Genomic DNA, 18003 nt, shown 5'->3' with positions numbered 1-18003 from the left:
GGTGTGTTAATTGTTACTGTACAATTTTCAACTGTGTTCTTGTGTGTGTTTTTTGTGGAATAAGGTTTCAGTCACAGTGTAAGTGAACGGTGGTGTCGTCTAGCTTTCCTGGCCTGTGTTTGTCTATCACACACTCTTTGACCCTCCTCACTACTTCTCTGGCTCCGCCCCTTCCCATTCAGTATTTGCCCTCTTGGGTCTCTTGATTGACAAAGAGACAGGATATTACAAAGAGACAGGAAGTCCATGACAGTGTTGAGAGACATTTCTGTGAGAGGGGGCGGGGGAGGGGCAGGCTCATTTCTGTCTGCTGCTGAAATATTCGCAGATCACTTCATGGTGAATGCTCATGTTTGAAAACAACGTGTTGGATTAAATGGGATTAAGAGAGAGAGTGATTCAAAACCTCTTTTGTGATTGGTTTTCATTTATTTTCACCCCAAGTTTCGTTGGACACAATAGAAAGTTCACAGACAGCATTAGACAGAGAGGTTTTTTTTATGCACAGATATTCAGACAGATGCGCACACACACACACACACACACACTAATACACTGCAGACAGCAGTCCACTATTCTTCACTGTGTAAAATGTGATGGTTTCCATAGGAACTCCGCTGAGTGCTTGGTTGCCATGGAAACTACAACTGTCACTCACTTGTCCCCAGAGTGATTTTGGATTAAAAAATGACTTCCTCTGTCCCTGCATGGAGAGAAAGAATAATAATATTGACTGTGTAAACACACAGTGACAATCAGTTATGATACACAGTACACACACACACACACACACACATACACACACACACTGCTCTGAATGCTTTTCAACTTTCTATATATCCTCCCTGTGAGAGAATGAGAGCCCTCGTCTATCTGTGTGGTTACACTGTATGCTGTCTGTTTCTGTGGGGATCTGTCAGTAAATGTGTGAGGAAATGAAGCTGTGTATTTTTGTAGAGGTGTGTGTGTGTGTGTGTGTGTGTGATGTTAATGATTGTGTATTTTTTGTAGGGGTGTCTAAGGAGGGAGCTGGAGCAGTAGATGAAGAGGATTTCATCAAAGCATTCACAGATGTTCCCACCGTTCAGGTTAGCCCGACACACACAAACACACACACGCACACACACACACAGTCATGTGCGCAGTACCGTCATACCTCGAGATGAACATGCCAGAATGTTGCCAAATTAGCAGGCTCTGAGGAACTGGTGAAATGCTGGTGAAAAGATTTTGAAGAGAGAGGATAATCTTGTGTTAAGCTATTGCTGTCGACTGCAGAATAACATGTTTATCCAGACTACAGAGTAACACATTTACTCTTCCATTTGTTCTGTAAAGATGGGTGATTTTTTTTTTTTTTTTTTTTAATGTATAATCGTTCAAATGTGTAAATCGCTTGTTTGCGTTCTGTAGATCTACTCCTCGCGTGACCTGGACGATAACCTGAACAAAATCCGGGAGGTTCTCTCAGACGACAAACACGACTGGGACCAGAGAACCATCGCTGTAAGAGAAACCTACACACACACACGCACGCACACACTCCAGACTTGCTCACCGCTTTGATTGCTATGGGGCAGTATGTTCCCCTTTCGAGCAGTTTTGGCAGCTCTGATTGGCTGTTAAGTTGTAACAGCTGTGTTGATTGATTGGCAAGCCGTTGCTGTAATCCGTTGCTCGATGTTCCCCCGCAGTTGAAAAAGATCCGATCCCTGCTGGTTGCCGGGGCGACAGACTACGACTGTTTCTACCAGCATTTGCGTTTGTTGGACGGCGCGTTCAAGCTGTCGGCCAAAGACCTGCGTTCACAAGTGGTCCGAGAAGCCTGCATCACCGTGGCGTAAGCATCCCAACTTACAGACTGGACTTTAACTAAACCCGAGAACGTTTCACTGACGTTTCTTTGTGTGTGTGTGTGTGTGTGTGTGTGTGTGTGTGTGTGTGTGTCTGCAGGCACCTGTCCACGGTCCTGGGGAATAAGTTTGATCACGGAGCAGAGGCGATAGTCCCAGTGCTTTTCAATCTCATTCCCAACTGTGCCAAAGTGATGGCCACGTCAGGCACAGCTGCCATCCGCATCATTATACGGGTCAGAGTCCCGTCTCTGTCTGTCTGCGTGTGCGTGTGTCTGCGTCTGCGTGTGTGTCGGGCGCGTGTGTGTCGGCGTGTCTGCGTCCGTCTGCATTTGTGCTTCTGTGTGTTTTCACCGGATTAGTGTTTGCAGATGCGTTTCATTTAGAGTGTTGTTTATATAGAGTGGAGTATTTCTGAGATCTGTACTGTTTAGTCTTAGATTTCTGATTCTTCTTTTTTTTTTTTTTCTTTCCCCGGTGATTGTGAGCACGGTCATTTTTTTTTCTTCCAGTACAAATTGATATTTTTCTGCGTGTTGCTCTGTGTGTCTGTGTTTTTGGTGAAGTTCGTGGTTATATTTTCTAATAGTTTGTTTGTGTGTGTGTGTATGTGTCTTTTTTTTTGTTTGTTTTATTTTTGTTTTTTTTTTGCAGCACACACACGTCCCTCGTTTAATCCCCCTCATTACTGGAAACTGCACGTCCAAGTCTGTGGCCGTCAGGAGGTAAGAGCAGAACGCTGACAGCGCCGAAACTCACACCAGCCTCTCTGAATGACTGTGCTAATCAAGAGACACTATCAAAAAAAGCCCTAATTCCAGTCATTGCCTTTGCACTCAGTTTCTTGTTCTAATTAGCCTTCTGTTCACACACTCTGTATTGCTGTCGTTGAGTAGCAACAAAACCCCATTACAATGTCATCAGAGAGAGTCTGAATCCCGTCCTCCTCTGTTTTTGTGACTCACTCTGTCTCCCATAGACGCTGTTACGAGTTCCTGGACCTCCTCCTACAGGAGTGGCAAACACACTCTCTGGAGAGGTACTGCAGTATCACATATAACACACAGTTCAATGACTCCACTAGCACAATGTACCCGTAAACAGCACCAACTACACCAGTCTTCACACCAACACACTGCACACCACACCATTCACCACACCAACACACCACACCAACACACTACACCATTCACTACACCATTCACTACACCATTCACTACACCATTCACCACACCAACACACTACACACCACACCAACACACTACACCATTCACCACACCAACACACCACACCATTCACCACACCAACACACTACACACCACACCAACACACCACACCATTCACCACACCAACACACCACACCATTCACCACACCAACACACCACACCATTCACCACATCAACACACGACACCATTCACCACACCAACACACTACACACCACACTACACACCACACCAACACACTACACCAACACACCACAGAACACACACACACTACACACCACACCAACACACTACACACCACACCAACACACCACACACCACACCATTCACTACACCAACACACTACACCATTCACTACACCAACACACTACACCATTCACCACACCAACACACTACACCATTCACCACACCAACACACTACACACCACACTACACACCACACCAACACACTACACACCACACCATTAACCACACCATTCACCACACCAACACACTACACCATTCACCAACACACTACACCATTCACCAACACACTACACCATTCACCACACCAACACACTACACACCACACCATTCACCACACCAACACACTACACCATTCACCACACCAACACACTACACCATTCACCACACCAACACACCACACCATTCAGCACACCAACACACTACACACTACACCACACCAACACACTACACACCACACCATTCAGCACACCAACACACTACACACCACACCATTCACCACACCATTTACCACACCAACACACTACACACCACACCATTCACCACACCATTTACCACACCAACACACCACACTACACACTACACCATTCCTCACACTAGTGGAATGTGCGCTATTTCAGTTTGGCAGTCTACACCACTGTTTACAGCAACAGTCTACACTGACACATTACTCTACTGGGACTCCAGCATGACCATTACTGACCAGAGAGCACACTGCCATGACTACCGGCCTTCATTTTATCAGCCCCGCGTTGTATATATGTATTTAATAGTGCATTCTGTGTGTGTGTGTGTGTATCAGGCATGCAGCAGTGCTGGTGGAGAGTATAAAGAAAGGAATCAGAGATGCGGACTCAGAGGCTCGAGTGGAAGCCCGCAAGTATGTTTAACCCTTTCACTGACAGACACGTTTGTTTAACCCTTTCACTGACAGACACGTATGTTTAACCCTTTCACTAGCAGACACTGACCAGAAGCTCTCCATATGTGTCCTCCTTACTATCTCTCACTCTTTTTTTTTTTTTTCTCCCTTCCTCTGACTCTCATTTTCTTTTTTTTTGTTTGTTTGTTTTTTTTTTTTTGTTTTGTTTTGTTTTGTTTTGTTTCAGGGCATACTGGGGCCTCCGAGCTCACTTCCCGGCAGAGGCGGAGTCTCTGTATAACTCGTTGGAGTCGTCCTATCAGAAGACGCTGCAGTCATTCCTGAAAAGTTCAGGCAGTGTGGCCTCTTTACCACAGTCTGACCGCTCCTCCTCCAGCTCACAGGAGAGCCTAAAGTGAGGACACACACACACACACACATATATACATACACACACACACCCACTCAGACTGTCTCACACACACACACACACACACACACACACACACACACACACAGGATTACACATGTCACACACAAATTACGGCAAGCTCTTAACAGCCTACAGCCACAGAGAAGCTATTGCAGCAGTGTGAACAGTGTCCATGTGCCGTAATCACAGAGAGGTTAATGTAGCAGTGTGTGAACAGTGTCCATGTGCAGGAGTGTGTTAACAGTGTCCATGTGCCGTAATCACAGAGAGGTTAATGTAGCAGTGTGTGAACAGTGTCCATGTGCAGGAGTGTGTGAACAGTGTCCATGTGCTGTAATCACAGAGAGGTTAATGTAGCAGTGTGTGAACAGTGTCCATGTGCCGTAATCACAGAGAGGTTAATGCAGGAGTGTGTGAACAGTGTCCATGTGCCGTAATCACAGAGAGGTTAATGCAGGAGTGTGTGAACAGTGTCCATGTGCCGTAATCACAGAGAGGTTAATGCAGCAGTGTGTGAACAGTGTCCATGTGCCGTAATCACAGAGTGGTTAATGCAGCAGTGTGTGAACAGTGTCCATGTGCCGTAATCACAGAGTGGTTAATGCAGCAGTGTGTGAACAGTGTCCATGTGCCGTAATCACAGAGTGGTTAATGCAGCAGTGTGTGAACAGTGTCCATGTGCCGTAATCACAGAGAGGTTAATGCAGGAGTGTGTGAACAGTGTCCATGTGCTGTAATCACAGAGAGGTTAATGCAGGAGTGTGTGAACAGTGTCCATGTGCCGTAATCACAGAGAGGTTAATGCAGCAGTGTGTGAACAGTGTCCATGTGCCGTAATCACAGAGAGGTTAATGCAGGAGTGTGTGAACAGTGTCCATGTGCTGTAATCACAGAGAGGTTAATGCAGCAGTGTGTGAACAGTGTCCATGTGCTGTAATCACAGAGAGGTTAATGCAGGAGTGTGTGAACAGTGTCCATGTGCCGTAATCACAGAGAGGTTAATGCAGCAGTGTGTGAACAGTGTCCATGTGCCGTAATCACAGAGAGGTTAATGCAGCAGTGTGAACAGTGTCCATGTGCAGCAGTGTGTGAACAGTGTCCATGTGCCGTAATCACAGAGAGGTTAATGCAGCAGTGTGTGAACAGTGTCCATGTGCCGTAATCACAGAGAGGTTAATGCAGGAGTGTGTGAACAGTGTCCATGTGCCGTAATCACAGAGTGGTTAATGCAGCAGTGTGTGAACAGTGTCCATGTGCAGCAGTGTGTGAACAGTGTCCATGTGCCGTAATCAGAGAGAGGTTAATGCAGGAGTGTGTGAACAGTGTCCATGTGCCGTAATCACAGAGAGGTTAATGCAGCAGTGTGTGAACAGTGTCCATGTGCCGTAATCACAGAGAGGTTAATGCAGCAGTGTGTGAACAGTGTCCATGTGCCGTAATCACAGAGAGGTTAATGCAGGAGTGTGTGAACAGTGTCCATGTGCTGTAATCACAGAGAGGTTAATGCAGGAGTGTGTGAACAGTGTCCATGTGCTGTAATCACAGAGAGGTTAATGCAGGAGTGTGTGAACAGTGTCCATGTGCTGTAATCACAGAGAGGTTAATGCAGGAGTGTGTGAACAGTGTCCATGTGCCGTAATCACAGAGAGGTTAATGCAGGAGTGTGTGAACAGTGTCCATGTGCCGTAATCACAGAGAGGTTAATGCAGGAGTGTGTGAACAGTGTCCATGTGCTGTAATCACAGAGAGGTTAATGCAGGAGTGTGTGAACAGTGTCCATGTGCTGTAATCACAGAGAGGTTAATGCAGGAGTGTGTGAACAGTGTCCATGTGCTGTAATCACAGAGAGGTTAATGCAGGAGTGTGTGAACAGTGTCCATGTGCCGTAATCACAGAGAGGTTAATGCAGGAGTGTGTGAACAGTGTCCATGTGCCGTAATCACAGAGAGGTTAATGCAGGAGTGTGTGAACAGTGTCCATGTGCTGTAATCACAGAGAGGTTAATGCAGGAGTGTGTGAACAGTGTCCATGTGCTGTAATCACAGAGAGGTTAATGCAGGAGTGTGTGAACAGTGTCCATGTGCCGTAATCACAGAGAGGTTAATGCAGGAGTGTGTGAACAGTGTCCATGTGCCGTAATCACAGAGAGGTTAATGCAGGAGTGTGAACAGTGTCCATGTGCTGTAATCACAGAGAGGTTAATGCAGCAGTGTGTGAACAGTGTCCATGTGCCGTAATCACAGAGAGGTTAATGCAGGAGTGTGTGAACAGTGTCCATGTGCCGTAATCACAGAGAGGTTAATGCAGGAGTGTGTGAACAGTGTCCATGTGCCGTAATCACAGAGAGGTTAATGCAGCAGTGTGAACAGTGTCCATGTGCAGGAGTGTGTGAACAGTGTCCATGTGCCGTAATCACAGAGAGGTTAATGTAGCAGTGTGAACAGTGTCCATGTGCAGGAGTGTGTGAACAGTGTCCATGTGCCGTAATCACAGAGAGGTTAATGCAGCAGTGTGAACAGTGTCCATGTGCAGGAGTGTGTGAACAGTGTCCATGTGCCGTAATCACAGAGAGGTTAATGTAGCAGTGTGTGAACAGTGTCCATGTGCCGTAATCACAGAGAGGTTAATGCAGGAGTGTGTGAACAGTGTCCATGTGCCGTAATCACAGAGAGGTTAATGCAGGAGTGTGTGAACAGTGTCCATGTGCCGTAATCACAGAGAGGTTAATGCAGGAGTGTGTGAACAGTGTCCATGTGCCGTAATCACAGAGTGGTTAATGCAGCAGTGTGTGAACAGTGTCCATGGGCCGTAATCACAGAGAGGTTAATGCAGCAGTGTGAACAGTGTCCATGTGCTGTAATCAGAGAGAAGATTGAGACAGAAAAACTGAGAGTGGCATGAATCAGAGGTAGAGAGAAACAGACAATAAAAATGTGAGGGGGAAGGGTGTGAGAGTGTGAGAGAGAAATTCCTTTTCTCCTAACGTGATTTCCTTCCTTCCAGTCGGCCACTGTCATCCAAATGGTCGGCTGCTCCAGGACGAGGTAAGACATTAAGCCATGTCTGTCTGTCTCTCTGTCTGTCTGTCTGTCTGCCTGTGTTTGGGGCCCTCACCCATGCACTAACCAACTAACCCAGGGCACTATTTGTGTTGGGCAGTGAGTAAACCACCCATAAAGTGTGAAACAGAAGATCTTCTCTTTTTCTATCTTCTCTTTTTTTAGCTGCTTTTGAACTGATATTCTAGTTACCTTTTTGCTTGTTCATGGTTTTTTTGTTTTCTTCAATAAGTAAAGTGGATATTTGCTCAGCAGATTACAGAGCCTCTGGTGTTGGTTATTTGGATATGGGTTCTGTGTTTCATGCATCATGCGTGTGTATGTATGGTACATGTATGCATGTGTGTAAGTTGTGTATACCCATGTGTAGACACCGTGTTTGTGTCCGTGTGTGTGTGTGTGTGTCCGTCTGTGTGGGCGTGTGTGTATGTTTGTGTACGTGTGTGTGTGTGTGTTTCCATCAGTTCCTGCAGGCTCTAAGTCGGCGGGCTCCTCGGGCTCCTTGCAGCGTTCCCGTAGCGACGTGGACGTAAATGCGGCAGCGGGGGCTAAAGCTAGGCACAGCGGGCAGGCCGGGGGGGCGGGGCGACTCACCACAGCCCTGCCCCCTGGATCGTACGCATCACTCGGTACGAAACGACCCAACCCCGCATGGCTCATGAATATGCAGCTTTGTGGCAGGGGGCGGGGTCAGTGTGCAGTTTTTTTTTTGTTTGTTTGTTTTTGTTGGGGTTTTTTTTTGCAGCAAGTACTTTAGTTTTGGGGTTTTAGTTGAGTAACGCTGGTCTGCTGGAAGGGGCGTGGCCTGGGCCACATGCAGGAATCCGCTGAACCAGTCTGAAGGCTTCGGTCCATGAGTGAGAGAACAGTCATTGGACCTGAAGTCCAGTTCATCGGTCAAACCCCCCCCCTTTACACACACACAATCTCACACACCCACATGCGCGCACTCACAACACACACACTCACTTTCTCATGTCTTGTCTTCCTCATGCATGATGTGACACTTGAATCTTAATATGATCTGAAGAATTCATCAGAAATTCTTCACAGTTCCCAAAGTGTGTGTGTGTGTGTTTTTGTCAGTGCCTCTGTTTACGTGTTTGCATATGCACGTGTCTGTATCTGTGTGAATGAGACTGGTCTGTTTGTTTTGGTCTCTCTCTGACGTTCTTCTTTAGTAGTTTGTCGGTCGGTGTAACAGCTCTCTAACTGATTTGCTGTGCTCCTTTCTTGCTCTTTCTCTCTCTCTCTCTCTCTCTCTCTCTCTCTCTCTCTCTCTCTCTCTCTCTCTCTCTCTCTCTCTCTCTCTCTCTGGCCTAAAGATGATGCCTCTGATAAGGATGGTAAGATCATCTGACCTCTGACCTCTGCATCTTTCTTTCATCCTTGCCTTTGTCCTCTGTTTCACTCAGCCCCTCCCCTACCCACAGTCTCTTAATCACTCGCTATCTTCTGTCTTTCTTCTCCTCCCTCTGCCTAGACAGACACTATCACCATGGCAACACACTTCACATACTGAACTCCCCCATAAGGCGAAACGTGCACATGTACAAAAACAAACGCACACATGCTGATCTATCTGCCACGTGTCTTTTCTTTTTGCCATCATAAAAACATCAGATAATTCATGGTTATTTTAATAGGAAATAAAACAACCTGTTAATCATAGTGGTTTAACAGTGGCAACTGTAGCGTAACACAAGTTAAATCCAAGATTTTCATATTTTTTTTTTAGTATCATTTATATATGTGACCATGAGATTTACCTTTTTTTTTTTTAATAAGACACATTACAAGATCACAGTAAATCTTTTAGCGTTCAGTGAAAACTCTAGCTAGACTGAAACAAATTTAAAAAAATGGACCTCGAGAGAGTTCCAGAAAGAGTGCTTCACACAGACCTCACTGCGCTCTCTCGGAGAGGGACAAGGTCCTCCAAAAATGTTCCCAGCTCAGGAGGACTGAACCAAGAGCAGGCTGGCTAGAGCACCCAGCTTTAAAGCACATTTAATAGGAACCGTGCAAAACTGATGTTTCAGCAGTTCTGAGGAACATGGTGTTCTCTTCATGTTGTCTTAGCTAGGAGCATTTTGTGTTTGCTACAGTCTGTGTTTTTAAGCACTTTCCCCCTTAGTTAAGAGAGTTTGTTTTTTGGAGTACCGTTTTTTCAGTGCTTGATGCTGACTGTGTGTAGTATAATGTTAGTGTGCTGCCCTCTGCTGGTGGGAAGGGGATCTCCGGGTAGTTTACAGTACAGACCAGTGACAGGCTGTGAATCAAGCTCAGCTTTTGGATCCTCAGTGTCCTTTTTCTCATTTCCTCTTTTCTCTCCTAGCTGTCATTTCATTCCTCTCTCTAATGGTCATCTGCCTTTTTCTAAAGCCTTGACTTCCACAGCCCATTGAATGCCAGTGGTGTGTGTGTGTGTGTGTGTGTGTGTGTGTGTGTGTGTGTGTGCGTGTGCGGTGTGTGTGTGAGAGAGAGAGAGAGGAAGGAATGGAGAGAATGAAAAGTGACTCCCATTCTACAACATTCAGGACATGGTCAGTGGCAGCTGTATATGTTTCTTTGGCCTGATGCTTATGGAATGTTTGTGTATCTCCAGGACGACTGCGCACTAAGCAACCGTTGTCAACGGCGAGTGGTGACCTGAGCAGTCAAGTGGACTCTAGAGGACGAAGCAGAACAAAGATGGTGTCACAGTCTCAACGTAAGTATCTATACGGGTCACACACACACACACGCCCACAGACTGTAAACATGACATACTTTCACACGCTCTCAGTATACACTGCACTGTCCTGATACATGAACAGATCAAACATATCACACCTAAACACACACAAACACAGTATCTCCTACACATTACCCTAGAGTAACCCTGAGATGCAGTGAGTGTGTTCATGGGCAGTGTTAAGGTCACACTGTCACAGCAGCACCACAAGTTTTTTCCCCCTTCACTTTAAATGGCCACTTCCTCTTTCCATCCCACTTTTAAAATGGACTTTAATTTCACGCCACACTGGAGCTTAAAGATTGGCCCTGTATTTGATCTCTCTCACACACACACACACACACTCACACACACAGGCTTCCATCATTTGCCACACTGTGGGGCTGTGTGAGAGCAGTTTTGAGTGTGAGTGTGTGGAGTCATCCTGTTCTGAGGATGTAACCCAAAGCTCCTCCAAATGTCTCTGTGCCTCTAGGTTCCGACCATTCAGATTGCACGGCAGGTACCCTCGTCTGACGTGTGTGTGTGTGAGCGTGCGTGCACGCGTGCGTGTGAGAGTGTGTGTGTGCGTGTATGTGTGTGTGTGTTCAGTACCTTGCATGCTGTGTGTGGTCTCCACTCAGGTGTATTGGTGTGAGTCCATTTCTGCCTGCTAGAACACAGAGAACCAAACACTTACAGCATAAGAACTTAACTGTATGGCAGCTCTTGTGTGTGTGCGTGTATGTGTGTGTGTTTTGTGAGAGCATGTTGCGTGTGAGGTGTGTGTGTGAGGACCTTGTTGGGAGAGCAGGAAGCCTTGTTTATGTCGAAAGGAGAACTACAGAATAAGGAGGAAGTAGGGAGTGTTTATGTGATGTGTATTGGGCAGGAATTTCATCTTTCATCGTCTTTCATGGCAATTCAGCGAATTTTTTGTTTTGCAGCTTATTGTGTAGGAATCTCAGAATCCAGTGGTGTTTCGACTGCTTCCCTTTTTTTACCCCTCTGTGCATTCTTTTTTTTTTTGTTTTGCTCTCTCTCTGTCTCTCTCACTCGCGCTGTCTGCCGGATCATACCTCATTTACATCAAATAAATGAAAGACGGTTTTTCGGATTACTCTGCCAAAGTGTAGATGATTTCTCCCCTGTAGAGGCTTTGTCTTTTACAGGACTTGGTTCCAATTTGACGCGTACCAAAACCGACTCGCCCGTTTCAAAGTACCGAGACGCATCTCTCTGTCTCGGCGTACTGGTTTAGGGCCGAAGCGAAAAACCCGAGAGAAAAGCGTGACTCTCCAGGAGAATTGTTGTCTACAGTTTGAGCTTAACACGTGTTTAAACTCCCATACACCTGTCTAACGTGATCTTCCCTCCTCCTACCCAATGGGCTTCACGGCCCCCCCCCCCCCTCTCTCCGATCCCGCCTTCCCCTCCTCCCCCTCATTGGCTCAGGATCTCAGTCCGCTACCCCTGTCGGTGGTAAGAGTTTCCGCATACTTCAGTTGTCATTCCCTCGTTAAGCCCCTCCCATTTCTCCAGGGCTCCACCCCCTTTTCCACTCCATTTCCTCCTCTTCTGTGGGTGGACGCAAATGTGGTGTTAGTTGGGTTCGGACAAAAAGCTCCAAAGTTTGGGAGGGAACAAAGTGACTCGTCGTAAAATACCCGACCCCCTCCTTGTTCAAATACGGCTTATCTCTGCAGTCCAGATTTTAGCATTTTTTTCACCCAGGACATGTTACCGTTTCGCTGTCCCCTCCCGTTGACATTGGAGCTCTTTGTCCAATCAGAGATGGCGGTTAATCTGATGCCAACTCTGGTTTCGCCTGCGATGCTCTCGTTAGCGCAGCCACGTTATCGGTTTTCGGGATTTCTCCATCTGCCTCCCTTCAGCATGCTGGGATACGTGCTCTGGGCCTCGTCCTGCATCGGGCCTCGAGTTTCGACTTTTACCAAAGACAGTTTACATGGAGCATACATGTAACCAACCAGGAGAGTGTGCAGTCTCGCATTAACTGTTTCCACACGGAGCTTTAACAAGCATGCTGAATCTGGAGCTGTAGTGATCACTTCCACTGTGTGCGTATGTGTGTGTGTACAAGTGTGTGCATATGTACTGTTGTCATAGTAACCTGTCACATGATCAGTAGCATCTAGTCATTCTTTGTATTTTGGACATGCCTGTGATTGGGTGGAGTGTGTCCCACATTTTAATGACATCACAGTCAGAGGGTGACCTTAGAATGACCAAACCAACCCTCTGGGTGTGTGTGTGTGTGTGTGTGTGTGTGTCATTCTAGAAGCCTTAATCGAAAAGATTTGACCCAGCAGTTCACCTGGTGAATTTGAGTCATGTTTTTGATAGGTACCACACAACTCAGTCCACTGTTCTTGTTTAGTTTTTGTTTAGTGTATATACCAATATGTGCTATGTGTGTGTCTATGTACGTTGCCTTGCTAGGAGACCACTAATCAAGATGATTTCTCTCTGTCTCTCTCTCTCTCTCTCTCTCTCTCTCTGTAGCGGGCTCTCGTTCGGGTTCCCCCGGCCGTGTGTTGGCGAGCACGGCTTTGAGCACGCTCAGTACGGGCGCGCAGCGCGTGAGCGCGGTGCCTGGGTCTCAGCGTCGCAGTCGCATCCCGCGCAGCCAGGGCTGCAGCCGGGACTCCAGCCCCACGCGCCTGTCTGTCGGTAAGCACCGCCCCGTCTGTGTGTCTTCCCCTCAACTCGTCTGCCTTCCCCCCCCCGTAGCACCTCCCACCCCCAGCCCCACCCCCAAACCCCAGCCAATCAGGATCTGCGCTTGTAATCTGTGTTTTATTTTCTCATCAATAAAAATCAGTCATCTTTCCTACTGCCAATCGTCTGTGACTTTTTTTTTTTTTTGTTTGTTTTTTTTTAATGTCGTATCCGTGAATGTGTCTGTGCGTGAGTATGCTGGCGTGCAGATTTGTATGCGTAGGTTTGCTGATTTGAGCGCGCCGTTTCCCGAGATTTTGAAATGTTTCTTTCACCCCCCCCCCCCCCCCCCCCCCCGCGCAGCATCGCTTCTGTAAAACACCCATTGATTTGTTGTTGTGTTAATTGTGCTGATTTCGGAATCGATGACGGTTGCATCTCGCTTTGGACGTCTGCGCATGCATGTATGTCAGAAGGGGGGGGGGGGCATGATTTGATGGATGTGGGATGTAATGGAGAAGGGGGAGGGAAGCGTTTGATTTTTTTCCCCCCATCTGAAATATTGCTCTTTCAACCAAAAGCTCCATCAAACATCAGCAGTATCTACAATGGATCAAAAGGAGGTACGCTCTCTCTCTGTCTCTCTTTCAGTCTGTCCGTCTATCTTAATACCATCGCAGTAATTCATTGACCCGTGTGCCATAACGCTGGTTGTCATGGTAACCACGCGATGCCATGGTAATGAATGAAACGGGCTGCGTTGACAAAGCTGAAACACGCCATCAGAGTAACCCACTGAGTCCTTCATAACGCGTCCCTGGGCCGTTATTAACCTTTCATGACGTGACCGTGAGCTGACATAACACGTGTTTGTTAACTGTTTGGACGTCAAACAGGCGAACAATGGACGTTAGTGGCTAACTCAGACATGAGCTGATTAAAAACACAGATTCTGCTCTCACCTCATCCTCTGACATTGTCCTGGCTTTACCTTTCCTCACTTCACTCCGACCTCCGTCACTAACCGATAGTTCCCTCACTGTCACCATATTAATGTGCGTGTCTGTCTTTTGTGTGTGTGTGCGTGTGTGCGCGTGCGCGTGAGAGATGTCTGAGCAGCATGTGTTTACTGGGTGTTTGTTGGGATGATGTGCTTGTGTTTATAAACGTCTGTTTTTGTTCCCTGTCCTATCTTGTCCTATGTGAGCCTCATGGCTCTATTTGAGGAAGCATGAATTTCTCTTCCATAAGGGCCTCCTCTGTTTTCTCTCATGGCTTTATTACTCTCTTCATCACTCTTATGACTCTCTCTCTGTCTGTCTGTCTGTCTCTCTCTGTCTGTCTCTCTCTCGTTCACTGTTTGTGTCAAACTCCCCATCCTTTGTTTGTCCTGTTTCATGTCTTCTGAATCTCTTCTGAATCCTGTTGTCCCTGTTTTTCTGCCTGTTCTCTCTCTCTCTCTCTGTCTGCGGTCATTTCTCGCTGACATCAGCGCGGGGTAGTCGTATACCACGACCCAGCGTGAGTCAGGGCTGCAGTCGTGAAGCCAGTCGAGAAAGCAGCAGAGACACCAGTCCTGTCCGCTCCTTTACGCCGCTTGGTGAGTAACCATGGCAACCCTCCCATCTGTCAGCAACAGCCTCGACTCTCCTAGAACAGCCACATCATCCCTGAGAGCCACGGCTAATAGCCTACGGATAAGGGCTGTGTGTGTGTGTGTGTGTAGCAAAGTAGTTTAAGAAAAAAAAATCCCAAAGTGACATTAGAAGCATTTGGTACTTATGGTTTTTTCTTTTTTTTTCTTGTTTTTTCAACTTCAAGTTATTGCTGAACAAAACAACTATGACCCCCCAGACAAATACTGTTACCCATCTGACTCCTTGGTGGCCCTCATATACAGGCCCTGGTGACATCATACAGTTTGGATTTTTAGAGTTAGTCACATACAAAAGGGGGAGGGGGGCGGGCAGGTAGCATTGTTTGCACCTGCCCCCCCCCCCGCCCCATTGGTCTTTTGCTGCTTTTATTTACACTGTGCTCATGTCTCCAGTCCCTCCTCAGAGCTGCCCCACACGGGGCCTGTGAGTGGAGGTGGTGAATGCATATGTGCTGGATTTGAAACACTGATGGATCAGATGTTAGGCATGAATTGTCAGAAAAGCCAGCGCTGAAAAGCAATGCTTTCAATCCGCTCTTTGCTTCAAGCTAAACTTGAGAGGCAGAGAATGTGTATGTGTGTGTGTGTGTGTGTTGTCTTGTTCTTGTTTATTCTAATGTTATTACATAATAGTAAAACTCAAACAGGTCCTGAGAGAGAGTTTGATGAGGGATTAATACCTTCAGAATCAAACAGCAGCAGAACTGGAATAACACCACCCTGTTCTCACCCAAACACAGTGGAACTGTGTGTGTGTGTGTGTGTGTGTGAGTGTGTCAGAGAGAGAGAGAGAAGAATGTGCATGTTTTATAAGAACTGCCTAATGGGGTTTCACTGGTGGGCATTAACACTGGACTGGTGTGTGTGTGTGTGTGTGTGTGTATTTCAGCATCGCGTCACTATTCACGCTCTACTGGTGCTCTTCATGCCCCCGACTCCTTTGGGGCAGCAGGTGAACTTTGACCCCAAGCCATCCAAACCTTTTTTTTTTTTTTTTCTTCTCAACGTAGTCTGCATTTTTGTTTTCTCTTTTCGTGCTGTCATTTGTTCCATTGGGCTCGGCTCAGTGCCCTGGCATTGGACCTGCATGCTCTCCATTCAGTCCCAGTAACAACCGTTCTTCCCATCTCCTGGGTTACCATAGTGACAGAACTCCTCCATTTAGGACAGCGAATGGAGAAACACCACAAAGATAACACCATCAAGGCATAGAGACTTAAGACAACTTATGGGGGGGGGGGGGGGGGGGGGGGGGGGGGGGGGGGGGTTTGAGGGTGTTTGGGACAGTTTAGAAGGACCTCAGTCTGAGAACACTGGGTAACATAGTTCCACACTGAGGTTTTGGAGAGGGACAGCAAAGCTGAAATGAGAGAAGTATCAAAGAGGTATTTAAATAAAGAGGAGGAAGAAGAAAGGATGGGAGAGAGTGAGAGTGAGCTTAAAGGACTCGGGGGGGGGGGGGGGGGGGGGTTCTTTGAATGGAAAGGGAGAGAGGAGAGGTTTAACAGAGGTTTAACAAAGGGAGAGGGAGTTTTTAGGAGAAGGGTTGTTCATGGTCTCAGATGCTTCCTTCGTTCTTCACTCAGTCACGTGCACGTCCATGTGTCCATACAGTTCATTATTCTCTCTGGGTTCTCCCGCATTTTAACCCGCCTTTTTTCTCCCCTCCTGGTTTTTTTTCCCCCTTTAAATAAAATCTGTTTTAACGTCACGTTTCATTGTTTCAGTTAGACATTTTTCTGTGTGATTGAAACAGGCACCTAACTCATCGCTCACTCCATGAAAAAAGATGTGTATTAATGTCATTTATGTTATATCGTGGGTTTATGCAATTATGATTATTTATGTTTATTGGGTTTTTTTTAATATGTTTGGTGGGTGGGGCATAGCATGTATGTGATGCTTCTCTTGTAAAGGTATAGTCCTCGTGTGTGTGTGTGTGTGTATGTATGTATGTGTGTGTCTGCATGTGTGTGTGTGTGTGTGTGTGTGTATGTGTGTGTGAGTGGAATAAAGTGTGTGTATGCACTATTCTTGGTGGGTGCTTTTACACTAAGTGCGCATATCCTGTCTGTGGGTTGGGATTAGGTTGTGTGTGTTGAGTGTGTGGTACAGGCACTGTAACTGGAGCGGGTTGAATGGGGGCTGAGTATGATATGTGTGTTTAGGACCAAAGTGGGCATGTGTATCTCTGTGTGTAAGTGTAGAATGTGTGTAAATTTTAGTGTGTTTGTGTGTGTGTGTGTGTGTAAATGTAGAGTGTTTATCGTAGGTTCTGGGTTGGATATGTGAATGTGTGTGTGTGTGTGTGTAATGTGTGTGTGTGTGTGTGTGTGTGTGTGTGTAATGTGTGTGTGTGTAACGTGTGCTCTGTGTGTGTCGGTAGGTTCTGGGTTGGATATGTGAATCTCTGCATGTGTGTAATGTGTGTGTATGTGTGTGTAATGTGTGCTCTGTGTGTGTTGGTAGGTTCTGGGTTGGGAATTTCTCAGTCCAGTCGACTCTCGTCTTCAGTCAGTGCCATGAGAGTGTTGAATACAGGATCAGACGTGGAGGAGGCCTTAGCAGACGCCCTGGTAAACATCACACACACACACACACACACACTGTACATAAGCACACATACTCTAGCAAATTTCCCTGACTTGGGAAGCTTTGAGGGATCATAGAATCCTGAAGCAGTAGCAGTGTCATCTCACACACACACACACACACACACTTCCCAAACATGAGTGTTTGTCCTGCTTGTGCTGGGTGTGAGTCCTCTTATGTTAACCTCTAACCTCTGACTCCATGTATTAATGCTGCCAGCTTTTGGGAGACATGCGGGGCAAGGTCAGTCTCGCTCTCGCTCTCACTCTCTCTCTCTCACACACACACACACACACAGCCACGCTTTACGCACTTTCCCTCTCGCTCTTGCTGTCTCTCTGTTTGTCTGTCTGATACACACATATAAACATACGTATATGAAAACCACTCATTCAGGAGTTTTGCTTCAGGCTGTATTTTGTGAATGATGAAAGAGTGTCTGGGGTTTTGCTGTCTTTTTTTTAGAATCTGGACGAACGAGGCCTTAGTAAACTTTTAACCCTTAAACGCTAACACTATCATATCATCCCTCCCATTTGTGTTGTCTCTCTCTTTACGCATAATTCATCACTCTTTGCTTCTTTCTATGTCTCTCTGTGTCTTTCTCACTCTGTATAAAGACAGTGTCTAATCCTGGTGTGTGCGTGTGTGTGTGCGTGTGTGTGTGCGTGTGTGTGTGCGT

At 46.6% G+C, this 18003-nt stretch overlaps 1 protein-coding gene across 4 annotated transcripts in view; it reads left to right on the top strand.

Moving 5' to 3' along the window:
* clasp2 (cytoplasmic linker associated protein 2) overlaps positions 1-18003 on the top strand; it is a 54970-nt gene that overhangs the window by 23390 nt on the left and 13577 nt on the right. Inside the window, exons 9-28 of one of the 4 annotated variants that reach the window (XM_030788670.1) lie at positions 1012-1088; positions 1414-1506; positions 1695-1840; positions 1954-2089; positions 2508-2578; positions 2833-2892; positions 4123-4200; positions 4430-4597; positions 7619-7659; positions 8139-8303; positions 9000-9020; positions 10283-10387; positions 10887-10913; positions 11846-11872; positions 12917-13084; positions 13654-13695; positions 14565-14672; positions 15619-15681; positions 17199-17305; positions 17541-17564. In XM_030788670.1, the coding sequence (XP_030644530.1) occupies positions 1012-1088; positions 1414-1506; positions 1695-1840; positions 1954-2089; positions 2508-2578; positions 2833-2892; positions 4123-4200; positions 4430-4597; positions 7619-7659; positions 8139-8303; positions 9000-9020; positions 10283-10387; positions 10887-10913; positions 11846-11872; positions 12917-13084; positions 13654-13695; positions 14565-14672; positions 15619-15681; positions 17199-17305; positions 17541-17564 (1727 nt within the window). The remainder of the gene's footprint in view (positions 1-1011; positions 1089-1413; positions 1507-1694; positions 1841-1953; positions 2090-2507; positions 2579-2832; positions 2893-4122; positions 4201-4429; positions 4598-7618; positions 7660-8138; positions 8304-8999; positions 9021-10282; positions 10388-10886; positions 10914-11845; positions 11873-12916; positions 13085-13653; positions 13696-14564; positions 14673-15618; positions 15682-17198; positions 17306-17540; positions 17565-18003) is intronic. The other 3 variants (XM_030788669.1, XM_030788671.1, XM_030788672.1) reach the window with 3 other exon arrangements.

The sequence above is a fragment of the Chanos chanos genome, chromosome 12 (genome assembly GCF_902362185.1).
Source record: "Chanos chanos chromosome 12, fChaCha1.1, whole genome shotgun sequence".
NCBI lineage: Eukaryota > Metazoa > Chordata > Actinopteri > Gonorynchiformes > Chanidae > Chanos > Chanos chanos.
Note: the sequence above shows the minus strand (reverse complement) of the source record. Positions and strands in the feature narration are given on the sequence as shown.